Source organism: Haemorhous mexicanus, chromosome 8 (genome assembly GCF_027477595.1).
Source record: "Haemorhous mexicanus isolate bHaeMex1 chromosome 8, bHaeMex1.pri, whole genome shotgun sequence".
Lineage (NCBI taxonomy): Eukaryota > Metazoa > Chordata > Aves > Passeriformes > Fringillidae > Haemorhous > Haemorhous mexicanus.
In genome coordinates, this window is record NC_082348.1 from 21,661,056 (window position 1) to 21,676,424 (window position 15,369).

The 15,369-nt window shown below is 36.7% G+C and overlaps 1 protein-coding gene across 3 annotated transcripts in view; it reads right to left on the reverse strand.

Moving 5' to 3' along the window:
* Nucleotides 1-15,369, reverse strand: part of LNPK (lunapark, ER junction formation factor) — a 59,310-nt gene that overhangs the window by 23,989 nt on the left and 19,952 nt on the right. For all 3 annotated transcript variants that reach the window (XR_009487353.1, XM_059853163.1, XM_059853162.1), the window contains exons 9-12: nt 8,573-8,791; nt 2,918-3,023; nt 2,141-2,211; nt 728-898 (exon numbers count right to left, since the gene is read on the reverse strand). Coding sequence is in view for 2 of the 3 variants with exons in the window: in XM_059853163.1 (XP_059709146.1) it covers nt 728-898; nt 2,141-2,211; nt 2,918-3,023; nt 8,573-8,791 (567 nt within the window). In the remaining variant the exon portion in view is untranslated. The remainder of the gene's footprint in view (nt 1-727; nt 899-2,140; nt 2,212-2,917; nt 3,024-8,572; nt 8,792-15,369) is intronic.

Here is a 15,369-nt window from a genome sequence, read left to right on the forward strand (position 1 = left end):
TACACCAGATGCCTACTGTATCTGTAGACTATAAAATGTCTCAAAAGGAACTATGTTAAATTAAAATTGACAGTTTGTCTTTGAACTACCTGAAATTAAACAAGGCAGTTTTACTAGATTTTCCTGCCCTGAGGAAAAGAGCAAAAGGAACAAAGGCAGAAATTCCAACACACCTCAATCAAATGACCTGCCAAACACAGTGAAAGTTAACTACTTTGGGACATACTACCTCCTTAACTATTTCTGTAATTTACAGTGCCTTTTCTATCTGTCAGTAACACTAGAGTGAAAAAAATTGTTATACCATCATTTGCACAAGACAATGATAAATACAAAGAAATTTTAGGGTACAGGAAATACACTACTATCAACAACCTAAGCTAGGAGCAGAGACAAGAACTGAAAAAAAAATATAAATTACACTTGTTATGAAGTCAGAATAAATTGTACTATTTCCATTAGAATGGACCAACAACAATCATCTAGACAACTGTTTACCCAACTGGGGCTTGATGAAAAGCTAAAGCATCTTAAGGGCACTGACCAAATGCCTGTAAGACTGACAGACTGCTCACAGATCACCTCACCAGGAACCCTGTCGGAGCAGTGTTTGAGTACTTCAGCTGTTCTCATTCTCACCAGAAAACTTAGCTCAGCAGAGAGCTAGATGACAGTGAATTTCATTAGACATTTGGAAAAGAGCAGACTTCCTGAGATTAGTACTTACCTTTTGTCTGTTGAGTCTCCTGGGGCCTTCTCTCTCTGGGTTCTAGAGGCTCAGTTTCAGATCGCAATTCTGTAGTTTGCCTTTTTTCAAAACTGAAGTCTGGAAGTCGTGGAGCTTGAGGTCTAGTTTTTCTTGCAGGATTCAGGAAGAAGCAGTAGGCACATCTAAATGCTACACCACAAAGCACACCCAGTAAGCAGCCTCACTAATTAACTTCACATTCCACCTTTTTCCTACACTATATTCTGATGGTTTAAAATACTAAAACCAAATTTACATTAGTTGTTCTCTGTAAGTCCTTTTTCCAATTCAGCAGACATTTGGTTTTTACAAACCTGCTTGCTTTCAGCTCTGCTGAACTGAGTACTGCCCAACACTGTGAAAGATTTGACCACAATCAACAAAATAATGCAATTCAGTAGCACCAGATGTTACCACAGGGTGTTGTTCTATTCTTTCCTATAAAAGAATTAAGTTGGCAGATTACTTCTTTCCCCTACCCTTCAGACACCACTTTCCTCACACTCTGATGTTAGGAAGTGTTAGGAGATGTTAGGAATTCCACAAGGTATGTCTCCCTCTGCTTTCTGAGGAGTATTCTGCTCCAGTGGTGCTTAATTAAGAAAAAGCAGTTTTGTTTTGCAGAAGTACTGGATACCATTAATTACTTTAAATAACTCTTTTTGTCCTCCCACTCTCACCAAGGCAGTTTCTGGTACAGTTGAGTTGTGAACTCATAAGAACTAAGATAACATATAGACTACTTATCTTTGGTTTCATAGGAAACATTTAGCTTATTCTTGCAATGCAGTATATTTACTCATAAAAATAAACAAAACAAAATGAAATATAAGATTTATCTAGAAATCCCTAGTTTCTTAAGTATCAGGCTTACACTTGTGGTAGAAAGCAGGCAATATACAACATCTGTGTTCAATAAAGAGCTGTGTCTGTCTTAAGTTATTGTCAGCTATAAATTCACATATAGGCCCCTAGGGCTTGTTCCCACTCTTTTTCCAGTACGTCCCCAAGATCTTCTTGCCAAAGGAAAATTTAGTTTAAGTTCTGGTAAGAGAGGCACACTTTAATGTCAGATAGTTTCTCAACATAAAACCCTTCTGAGAACCATTCATAGCCAGTAGCAATGTTCAGGGATGTATTGGAGGAAGCTTATTTCTACTGAATAGTTTTCTACACATAAAATCCATGGCCTGAAGGTCGCAATAAAGTACTTCTCCAAGTCTTGAAGTAAATCTTAAAAAACAGAGTAATAAGTTCCTAAAAAATGTTCCCACATGAAGTGGTACCTCACAGTGCCAGCTAAGTACTCAGCTGCCACCAAAATGAAGTATGATACATGTTTGGTATGAAACATTAGCAAAGTAACACAGTCTAAAAAAGATTAGCTCTTACCTATGTATTCAAACTCCTCCTTCAAAGCCATACCATTGTGAGAAAAACATTGCTGACATATAAGGGCATACCTAGAAAACACGAACAATATATAGTAACATACCTTTAAGTAATAGCAGACTGAAGGGAGATGTATTTTACCTCACATATTGACTAAGACCTTAAACCTTTTCTTCCAAAAGGTCATTTCCACAATGAAATTATTAACCTTGAAAGCAAACTAAATCTGTAGATTAAATAATACTTTTTGAAGTTGTTTTAACCACAATGAAATAGTCTCAGCTACACTTTAAACTACAGTTCAACATATTTTTAGTATCATCAGTGTCCGAAAATAATATCCAAATTAAGCTTTTATTTCATTAGAATACAGTTAATATGAAAAGTAACCATACTAAACATGTTAAGTTCTGATATGTTTGGACACTTCTGAAGGCGACCTGAAAGACATTTATAACAGATATAAAACTAAAGTGCTGAGGCAAATGCTTTCTCTTTTTTTAGTTCAAAATAAAAGTCATCTACCCACTCGAGCACAGATCTTGCTTTGTATCATACAGCTAATATTACTCAGAACAGAGGTCAGGTTTGCCCAAATATTACCAGTTTCCCTGCAAAGATATTTCAAGTGAAGCATTGAGAAAAAGCCATTTCTCAATTATGAAAATTTTGGACAAATTCACTTACCAACTCTTTTAACCTTGACATGGCTTAAACAAAAAGATTAGGAAGCTTCCTTTCCCCCATGTGTTTAGGTATTTCTTAAAGAACATTTACCTGTTCTGAGGACCATCACCAACCAAATATTCAATAACCCTATCCACAACTCCTCTTTCTCGAGGAAGAACAGGTCTTGCCAAAGGGGGGCCTGGAGGATGAAGACCTAGAACATGAATTATATCAAAATTATTTTTCACTATATAAATATGTATTATATTTTGTTGTGTGTGCTAGTGTAACAAAATAATTACATCTACTTAATATACATGGATATATTTTTTAGTCCACTAAGAAAGCTGTAAGATTCTTCAACCCACAATAGCTCAAAATTCTTCTGCTGCTCCTTTAGTTTATAATTTTATTAAAACTCAATTTTTACACCTCGGACATGTAATTAAATTTATAATTTCTAAAGAACTTAATGTATCAATAGTATTTACTTGTTAACAAATAGACACTTTTTGAGAAATAACAAATTAACTAATTTATCTTCTTATACACTCAGCTCTGTAAATTTACCCTTGTAGTTTACACCAATAAAGGTGCCAAAATCAATGGCAACAGAAGAAGAACTAGAGATCAGGGGAACCTGGTGTGCTGGAAGGTATCCTGCCCATGCCCATCAGCATGGTGGTTTCAAAGAGATTATCTTTAAGATCTCTTAAAATCCAAACCATTCTATGATTTTATGAAGATATCACCACAGAAACCCCCCCTGGTTTCTGTGTAATTACTATACCACATGAGCATACCCTCAGTGTGCATTGAGTCTATACATTAAACCTGTCCAGCTGTTTGGCATTATGGTAATCCCACATCTAATGACAAGTTGGATGCTTTTAGATTTATGCTTAATGGAAGAAGCCAGAAGGCCACTATAAAGATACTATTTTTCCCATGTATTTAACAAACTACTACCAAAATCAAACTCCTTAAAGAGCAGGTAAGAGCCATGATTGGTTCTTTTTCACCTCTACCTCTACAGCAGTTAAACCAGGACACCAGCACAAGTTTCTCTTTCCACAAAGTTTTAAAACATCTAGTCCATTATACAAGACCACAGTAAACTACCAATTTCCATTTATATAGCTTTGAGTTCTTATGTCTACTTTCTCTTGCAGCCTTAAAACAGAATAAGCTAGGCCTAATGTCAGAAACTCCAGTCTGAGCCTTCCAATGGAACCATTCAAGTAACAAAGTATGGAGAGGAAACATTTTACATTTAAGCACCGGAAGTATTAGGTTACAGTACTTTCAACAAACAGTGCTAAGTGTAAGATAATGCAGCACTTGGGGGAAGAGAGGGGAACACTTAAAACCTAGTCCCATAAGACCTTTATGAATTACATTCAAAGTCCACAAAACTAACTAAACAATGTTTGAGTAGGACAATGAACCAGTCTTTCAGAACTCTCCAAGTGGGACAAAATGGTTCAGCTTCAAGCCACTCCAAGACAAAATTGTGACTCCTTACAAATAAGACTTGGTTTAAACCATTGACAAATTCACTTTTAAAAATGCAAAAGTCCTATGCAAGCTCAAGAGAGCTAAGAAGGTTAGACAAAAAAAAGAAATCAGTGAGTATTAGCAGGTTTCATCCTGAGATGAGCATATGGCAACCTGAAGCCCTGTGCAAACTAAGTATAGGTAATTAATGGAAATTAAATACTGAAGATGCAAAAAGAAACCAGTGTTTTCTCTGAGAAGAGTTCTGGCTTATAGCTATTCTCATTCCATCCAGTAAAAACAAAAAATGAGAAACATCTTGGCTTAAAAGAAAGCCTTTAGTGACTACAGAAGTCAGCCAATAATTCTCTTTTCAATTTGCTGTATGTTTCCAGTATTCTTCTTGAGGTACGTTTCAAAGAATCCCCCATAATGACGAATAAACAAAGAGGAAGCTAAAGGGCAACACAAACTAAAATCACTGTCTCAATAAACAAAAGTAAAACAGATTAAACACACTGTCTAAAAATGCAAAATAGGATTTTTTAAAAATTCAAACAAAGGACAACTAAGAGAGTATAGTTTGTTGGTATGTTGAATTAATTCAGAAGGCCATTTAATTGAAAGATACTGTGTCAAAAACAGTTGACTTCAAGCTTTTCAGGATTGTTTAGATTTCATTTTCTTATAGCAACTTAGCCAGGGACAGGATGAGGACCTGCACAGTCCTAGCTTCCAGCACCTAGATAAACACAGACATAGAACTAACATGTACCTCCTAAGCAGAGTATGCACAGAATGTGCTGAGTAGGAAGGGACCCATCTCAGTCGTTGAGTCCAATTCCTGGCCCTGCACAGGACACCCCAAAAATCACACCACGTACCTGAGAGCACAGTCCAAACTCTTCTTGAACTCTGTCAGGCTGGGTGCTGTGACCACTTCCATGGGGAGCCCATGCCAGGGCTCTGGGTGAAAAACCTTTCCCTGATACCCAACCTAGACCTCCCCAGCTCAGCTTTGGCCATTTCTTTGGGCCCTGTCACTGGCCACCAGAGTGAAGAGATCAGTGCCTAGCCCTTGCTTCCCTTCATGAGGCTGTTGAAGACCACAGTGAGGTCTCCCCTCCCCTCTCCTCCAGGCTGAACAAATCAAGTATCTCCGCCACTCCCTGTAAATCTTCAGCTCCGGACCAGGAGGCCAAGACAACACAGCAAGTCTTACTATTCAATAACTTGATCCAAGATGGGCTTCATGTTTAAATAGCAATAAAAGTAACTGCCAGCAAACTACCATTTAAAGCCTCCCACCTTTTTAATCTTCACAGATAGCAACAACAAATGAAAAAGTAACTAAGGGCAGAATGTACTACTTTGTGGTACACCTCACACTCAATGCCACATACAGCTAACTTCCATCCTCTATGGCAATTGTTAAACATGGTAGGAATCAAATATTATCAGCAATGCCCTCTTGTAGTGCTACACATAGAACGAGACTAATCCTGACATTAAGGCTGTACTATTTCTAACAGCTCATCTTTCAAGACACATCTTGTCAATATTGGATATTTGACTTAAACAGACTGTCCTAATCTTTAGGAGAACAAGAAAACTCATTCAGAAAATACTGCAATTTACAACCCATCACTTAAGTACAAAAAAAATCCATACTCAACAGAAATGTTTTTAAAATAAGCCTTACTTTCACAACAAGAGAAATTAATTCAGGGGAGAAGAATCAGTAAATGCATTTCCAAGTTATCCCTGTACTCTGTCCACAAGTAGGAACCTAGACCAAGAAAACTGTCCCAGCAGCAAGATGGAATAAATTCAGTGCAATATAAACTGTATTCTGCTAAAGCTGTCCAATGTAGAGGTCAGGCAAAATTAATTTCCTAGAGCTTTACAAAAACCTGAAAAATCCAATACTTTCATCAAAAAAGGCTGATACAATCTGCAATAAAATTAAAGCCCTAGGATAATTTTTTAATACCCGGTTTACACTCAAATGTTAACTTCAGCCTTTATTCAGAAGATCAAGTTTTCAAATAACTTGTAAATCACCAATATATTAAGTTTCCAAAAGTCAATAACCAAAGCAAAAATTAAATAAAGTAGAATGAAACATCACAACACATTCCATCAACAACTTCAATTACCTTCCTACTAATAACTCAAACCAACCATGTTGGTTCTCATGCTGTTATGGACAACAGTAATTAATACAAACATCAAAAGCAATCATTGTAGAAAGACTGGTCACTTTTGCAAAGCTTGGCAAACTCTCAACTACCTGCTGGTTATTAATTTTCAAACATATGGGAGCTCTGTGGTAATACACGTTAAATTGATTCTCCCCTACAAAATATAGTATAATGAAAATGAATTATTAATCTTCTGTAAAATAGAGATAATTAAGGCTATTCATATTTGTTGCAGGCCAAGCATAAACTCAGATGCCATATTATTCTTATAGATACTGAATTTATGAACTTTTCACTACAGCTACATGACTGAGATTTTATATGCCTCAAAGGTTTGGGGAAATTCAAGGAAAAAGAGGACTTCCATATTAACTGACAATTGCAGTGGCTCCCATTTTTATCTATGGCAAAGTAACATGTTAGGTCAAAATTCCAGTTATTTAGGGGGGGATAAATGCCTGTAAGGCATTACCACAAACACTACATTGAAAATTTTAAATCACAAATATTGGCAACTGTCCTTTCAAACAAGTCAGTCACTTTATTTTCCTCCTTCCTCTGAAACATTTATGCACTAAGGGCTGAATTTCATCCAGCTTACTCAACGTGCCTGAATCTTCCCCTAAGAATTAAGCTATTATACAGCTAATACTTTATTCTACAGTCAGCTTCCTTAAAAAGGAGAATGCAATTTTAAACTCATTATGAAATTTTTGGTAATCAGATACCAGTAAATGTGGTTTGCAACCAAATGTCAAATTTCCTGGTGCACGAGCTAATTTCTGGTACTTCAAGATAATCAAGATTTACTAATAACTTGCCTTTACAGTTCACTTCAGGGATAAAAACAAATTTAGCAGCTTCCTAACACAGGTAAAGAATTACTAACATCAAATAAGGCTTAATGGACTCTAAAGAGAAGGGAGATCACAACTTTCCATGACAAGTTTATTCCACTAAACAACAGGATTTTAACATTCAGCTTCCCAGGAGCTTAGAGAGCAGGTGTCAATATATTATCCACAGCTCTATTTTTTGATTCTATCATGGAAGTTAGTAAAGAAGGACAAACAGTAAGACTTAAGTAATTTCAAGTAAAAATCAGGAACACAGGGCAGAGAAAAATATTCTTGATCCCTGTACATTGACTAAAGAACTACTCCACGTTAAACTGGTGCCCATGAGATTCTTGGCAAGTTGTGCCCCTTCTATTTTCAAGACAGCATTTCATCTCCTTTCTTGCCTTGTGATCCAACTTGTCACACATCCCAGAAAGAATGAAAGGCCTGGCACAAACCCACACACAGCTTTACCACCCACAAGGAAAATGAGATTGGTGCTGCCCACCCAAAACTCTCAAATTTTGCAATCCTTCCAATACAATTTAGTTCATATTCTATTTATTAAAAGTCCATCCCATCTAAACACCTAATAGGAAATCAAGGGAAAAACATTTTCAGGATATAAAAACAAATTTTAAGGACTACCAGATTTCAACCTGTTGCTAAACTCTGGACTCTTGCACTAAAGCAGCAATGCCATTTTAGTATTCAGCTACAACACAGACAACTTTTCTGTCGTATTTGGTATTCCACACTTTAATCTATGAGTATAGGCTGCATGACTATACCTTCTAGAGTAAAAATTTAAATAAATGTCAAGATCCATGTTAAAAAAAATATGTGCAGGGTTTAGTGAGAAGCATGAATGTATTCTGAAAGTGTTCTCCTCTGCACCTGATTTATACAAGCATAGAGCTCTTCTAAACTAAGAACATAAAAAGGTATGCTATATTGTTGACTACAGAATACTGCAAAGTTTTATTGCCATTTAAACAAAGAAGCCATAACAGTTAAATGAGCTCAGGCAATAGGTTTCAGCATCAAAAGGTGCCAGCTGTAAAGAGTTATGGCTAATTGAATATGGAACTCCTGCTTAATCAGATAACTGCTCTGCTATTTCCAAATGAAATGCCATTTCCATACTGTCTGAAAATGGCCTCTTTTATTGGTAACCAGAGAAAACAATATAAACTGTAAATAACATTAAGTGCTGTGTTTACCCATTCCAGGCACTGAAGTAGCAGGGGATCCAGGGCGCCGTGGTAAAACATTGGGCTGCAAGGATGGCGCAGCAGCTCTTTCCGGGAGCCCGCTCAGAGCTGGGCTCTCTCTCTGCAGGTTAGGAGATGCTGGAAGAGGGGACTTTGGAGAGCCTTGTTTAGGAGTTGCAGGTGGGGGTGTAGAAGCATTTCTTTGAGCTGCAGTCCTCTGACGAATTTCTGACAAGAATATGTACATACTGAATTTAATATCTAGCACAAGCATGCTATTAGTAAAAGTGCATTAATATTGTTATACCAATTAACAAATTACAGAATCAAACAAAACCAAGAAAGTCTAAAACTAAACATCATCAGCTGAGCATGTCATAGAAGTAAATACCACACAGAAGTAAATACCAGATAGAATACTATATTTCAATTATCATAACTGTTAAATACTTTGGGCAAAATTCTTCTAGAAGGAAATTAGAGAACAGAATCACAAAGTATCTGCTAAGGCAGAACATTGGACATACAACCAGCTAGACTCAAACCACAGTGTATAGAATTGACCACTTTTTACCCCATGGCTTAAAAATGCTTTCAAGTATTTAGCTTTCCATGGGACCAAAACTATTCATTCAGTATCTAATATGCTCAGGTTACATGCCCAGAGTTATGAAAAAAAAAAATCAGATAAATCAAACAATTCTAAAACCAGAAGAAAAGGAAATGCTACATTCAGGTGATATAGTTTCGCTGACTGGTTTCAGTAACCCCATTATCAAACCTTCTGCACGGATTCTCACAAAGCAAGAATGGGCTCTGCCAGAACACGTCCCTGCTTTTACCTCTTCTCACACCACTACTATTAAATCACAATCTTAAAAAACTTCATATATTTCCTCAGTTGTTCTTACTTGAGACCAAATATCACCAGAGTAACATACCATGGTTTGAATGCTGCAATACTCATGCAAGCCTGAGGTTCACACACTATTGCAACAAATCAAACAGAAATGTAACCATTGCTTTAGGTCTGCAGATATTTATATGGTTCACAAGATTAGTCTGTACAGGGACACCCCAATAACACCCACACCTAAGGCTGTAATACCCTACAGAGTTAGTGTATAGCACCACATCACTTCGAACCACTTGCATGTCTTCCTCCACACAAATGGAATTTAACACTTCATTTGGACTTTAAAATCACTTCCATGAGTCTCAAGATTAGAGAGATTTTATCTGCTGACTTTGTGTCAGGCTGGAAGAGTTTAAATGCTTAGCAGGCAGTTTCCAGGTCCATCAGCCACTGCAAGATGGGTGTGCTGAGTCTGAAGGAACAACCCCTGTCCCCAAAAGTACAACAGCAGCATGCTAAGCTCCTGCTGTGGGTGGAAGAGGTGAGCATGCTATGTCAGCTGGCACCAGCTAAGAAAGAGCTGCTATCACTGAAGCACTAGGTCAAATGTAAGAGTTCTGTGGGAACACAGCCAATCTAGTGCCATGAAAATTGCTACATACATAGGCTATGGTCTTGCCTACTTATCTGTACATATAAATAGAATTAATACACAACAGAAGAAAGAATTAAAAATTCTTTGGAATCACTGCTTTAAAAACCACACATTTAAAAACTACAGTCTTACTAAAAACCCATCTAGTTAAGTTTCCTACAAAGCAGAACAAAACACTACTTTTCCCCTGCCACATCATGTGCATGGCTGCATTACTTCACACAACTTCATCATCCAAATTACATCAGTCAATGAGTCTGAAGGTTCTGTATTTTAACTTGATTTTATCAAGTCTGTTGGCCCCCTCACTATTTCAGCTGTTCAGAATCTGGAAACTGGGATTAACTGGTGTGGTAGTTCCAGAAATTCCATCAGCATTTCCTTGGTGACTTGCTTCTGATTTGAAAACTGCTCCTGTATTGAGAGTTTTATATGAAGTAAGAATTCATTTATGATGAACCTCCCCATTCACATGTCTTCAAGATATTTTTGTGAGAGCCATAAGCAGTAACCTTTCAAGTTTTACTACACTAGGATAACTGCATTTTCTCTATGCCATCTGACCAACAGGCATGGCCCATCTCCCAGTACGAAATATTGATTAAAACCCATGATTTATAGTCAAGTTTGTGTTATGGTTTCCAGTCGTGTTCGCTTCCAAATTTAAGCTAAAAGGTATGCGATTTCTCAAGGAAAAATCTCGGGTCCGTATATGTACAAAAAATTAGTGATAAATATAAAGCCTAATTCCACTTGCTCCAAGATCATTTTAAACATCTGTAAAGACATCTTAATCCATTCTTTTTTCATTACAAAACCCTCCTTATTATTGTTTTACATGGAAAAATGTCCAAGACCATTAATATAAATTCTACTTATGGATGTTACTTTTACATTTTGAAGGTTGTCTTTCTAGATCATGTGGTTTAAACATATTAATTAAGAGTACTGAGTCTGCTTCAATAGGTCATGGCTATATTCACATTTATTCTGAGCCCATAATACATTAATTCTAAGCAATTTCCATGCCTCCTGCAAGAGCTTTGCCCCTCCCTTTTGCCTATTCCTTCTGAAGGGTCATTTTGGCAAGTCTTCTTTAAACTACTTTCAATTAAAAAGATACTGCTACTTTAATGACTCTTTCCCCATATTTTTGTTCCTATAAAGATGCTGAACCAGTACTTTACAGTAAGTATTAGAGAGTTATGCTTCAGCAGTTTTAGTTTCATTACAGAGTTAAGAATGCAAAACTCATTGCTAGTTTCCACAAAATATTGGGTTATTTACAATGCTTTTTTTCCCCCCTTCACTTGGAAGTTCGCTTGGCTTTCATTCTATTCTGTGATTCATACTTAAGTGAACTTGTCAACATGCTGCTGCTCCCCAAGTAAGAGAAGTCACCAGATTCTGCATTATGAGAAAGTGAGAAACACTCTTATTGGCACAACCAAAAGCCCATCCATTCCAGTATTGCCTTTCATAAAATGGCTGTACATGTGATTCAGTAACACACAAACCTGAATTTCTGATGCTTACATTCTTGATACCAGACCCAGGATCCATAAATGCATTGTCATGGACAAGGTACAGCCCTGTCTCATCATTTTAGTATCACATACAGACCCTTCTAACCCATGAAATTAACTCCCTTAATTCCTGCTCTGCACATCCACAATAACAGCCCTAATACTCTTCTGAAGTAATTGAGTATGATCTATATATTTCTCAAATTGCCTCAAGATGCAATGTATTAAAAATGAGCCTTTTGCAAAGTTCCAGATTTCCATAATTTCAAGTTGCACAAGCTAAAAAATGTGTCCACTGACCTCAACACTAACACAATTTACAGCTACTGCTGATGTAGTTTTAATGAAGTTTTGACATTTTCCAAGGATTTTCCTCAGTAATTTTCTTTGTGTATCCAAAATTCAACAGCATCAAGACAGATGAACAGCTTAAAAATAGAACTTTTATTCTCCAAACACACTACAGTTCAAATTCTGCAGTTACCAGCATTGGACACTTCAGACATAAGCACACACATGACTTAAAAGGTATCTACTCAACTCATGATTCAGTATGAGCTCTTAAAGACTATTACACTACTGCAATGCTGAGGCACTGACATGTCTCATGTTTACAAATGTAACTATTTTATTTTTTCCTCACTTCAAAACACCTTGATTTTTGTAGAGAAGAACACATTCTCTTCAGAGAGCACTACACTACACTGCAGGCCAATATATAGTTTACATAACTTGTTGGCTTTAGTATTTAAGACCAGCCAAGCATTTTCTTCCTTCCTCCTCATGCCTATATCCATCCCACAGCCTGCAACCATCTTTTATTGCATTATTTTTAATTCAGGTCACAGAGTGATCTCATTTACAATACACCCCTGCTAACAGTCATAGTAAATGAAAGAGCAGGCACCAACAACAGGATATTGCTGATAAATATTTCACTGAAATTATACACTTACCCTATTTTCTCTATGGCCAAAGTACTAAAGTATATATTCATTAACTGTACCCCTCAAAAAACATTTCTGAACAGATAAAATTGCACTTAAATTTTCAAATTCCTTTCCTTCTAGATTTTGTGATGTTTTTTATGCCAAACACAAGATTGACCTAAATCATCTGTTAAAACTATCATTACTTATTTCAGCAGCACATGTCAAAATCACAAAAACTGCAAGAAGAGCTAAACACACAGGAAAATTGGGCTGCTACCAGTTTTTTTTCCTGAGAATCAACTATTATGCAATACTGATTAAACCTTTGTACCAATTAGTATGATGTGCAAGCTTTCATTTCAACCAGTAAAAACCACACAAACCTTTCACCAGCTGCCTCATACACCACATTGTCCAACTTGATTATGTATCAGTTATTGTTTATCATCTTTTCAAAAAGACTCCATTACAGAGCTCAAGAAAATGAGTTCTGTTGCTTGGCTAGATTGTGTCCAAAGCAAGCAAAGAGAAGACCAGGGAACCTTTAGTGTTAACTTACTAACAGGTATTTTATTATTCCAAACCACTAATTCTACCACATACTACATACACCAAATTATACCACAACCACATAAAGTCATCTAGTTACAGTAAGTTATATACTGCACAGAACAGAAGCTAATACTCATTTTTGGCAGATATTTAGTGTGAATAGCAATAAGCTAGTAGGTTTTTTGATAGCTAAAAATTGAAATAATTACTTCATATAAGAAGAGTTATTTGGTAAGTAAACTTGATTTGGAAATTAAGTCTCCATAATTTCACAAGCCAAAGGCAAGCACAGCTTGTCCCTCTTGAACTATAACACACCTCCAAATTAGAATAGTCTGACTAACCACTCAAATGGGGACAAAAAGCTGCACCAATTCCAAATTCAGTGTGTTAGAGAACAGAAAGGAAAAAAAAATAAAATTGTGCTGCATATGAACAAATTTACATTGACTCACAGAATCACTTAGGTTGGAAAAGACCTTTAAGATCACAAAGGTCTTCTAAAAATCCAACCATAAGCCATGACAATTTATAAAATTTATTTTCCAAAATCCTTTCCAAAGCTAAACTACACTTTCATTCAGGATCAAGCAAGAATGCCCATGCACCCCAAAAAGCTGAACCTGTTTGAAAGAGAATTGTACATTTTCTCAGTTGTGTCCCCACTTAGAGTTTATTGGTTCACACCACGACAGTCTCAGAGAGCACTCTTTGCAAATGAAACTGTACTAAAAGATTCCTTCACCAAGCCCATGAGACTAATTTATAGCTAGCTCCAAATAAAAAGTTCTAAGCACAGATAGCGTGGGCAAACTGCTCAGCAACAACTGTTTCACATATCTGTTCACACCACACTCATTAACGTAGACCCCAGCCTACAGTGACTGGCTCTCAGAAATAATTCTAGCTCTCTCAGAACCTCTCCCTCCCAGCCCTTCTATTAAAAGTCAAGACACAATCAGCACAACACAGCATAGGCTGGATCCAACTGATCTGCTTTTGCCTGACTGGATCAAAAGCAGGGTACTACACTTTGGAAACCCAAACATGCACAAGACTAATTAACAGACACTGACCAACTCACTTCTCACCAACTCTCCTTATACAGCCTGCGTAGAGGGAAATAAGATCAGCCATGTACCTCCTAAGGAGTTTCAAAACTGGTGCTGCTCTCTCTTCATAAAGCCAGAGTGACTAAAGACTTACCACTGTCTAATTTATAGCTAATTATCTGTAGATTTCTATATAGAAACACATTTCCAGGCAGTTTCATCCCCTGGTCAATTTTACTTGCATTCTGCAAACAGATCTGTCACCCTACTGCACGACTACTGGAGTGATTTCTAACACAGCTCAAGAAGGATGAACGTTATAAAGAGTTTTAAAAGAGCCAAAAACAGACTATCTACACATTACAGGTATAGCAGAAAATTCTTGGCAACCACCCACGAGCTGTATTAAGGCAGAGAAAAGAACAGGGTGTCAGAATGGCCCTTCAGCCTAAACAAAACTATGAATGCTGCAGAAATGGAGCATGGGAAAGACAGGTAACTTGAGCAAACTTGAAAAAAAGCTGTTGTGTCTAAGACAACAAAAGAAATTAAAGCATCACTATTGAGGTACTGCACTGCAACTATTCACTGTCAATGCCAACAAGTAAGGATAGTTTTAAAATATTGTCATGGCCATTTGAAGCTAAGCAAGATGAACAAAAGAGCGGATTTGATGATGCAGCTTATCAACACCTTTGTTAATAAACCCAGGTGCTCTGCACTGAACAAAACAAGTGCTACAAGTGAAAAATGGGAAAAATAGAATTTTGGTTACCCACAAGAGTTAAACAAAAAGTTGACAATACTGAATTCTAAAGCAATCTGTATTTTATGAAGAACTATGCATATCATATTCTGCAGTTTATTTTGAGCATCAGCCCTTTCAGGTTATAAACAAGTTAATGACAAAGATTGGTCTTAAAGTGTGAGTACAATCCTCAGTATTAGAGTACCAGGCAGCCTTTATACTGTGCTCATACAAGCATTTTCAGTTTAACTGCAGCATATTACACTCAGCCTTAACAAAAATTAATAGTTGTCTGTCTGCATAAATATTTGCAAAAATACCACATTTTTAATGCAAGCATTCTACTGTGTGTGAGATCTGTCTACTTTTGAAACTTGTGTGAGCAATCTAGAAACAAGGCTTCCTTGAAACACATTCAAGCTTTTCTATTTTATTTTATTTAATGGCACCTTTAAATGGAACAATGTAAACCAGTAAAGTACTGT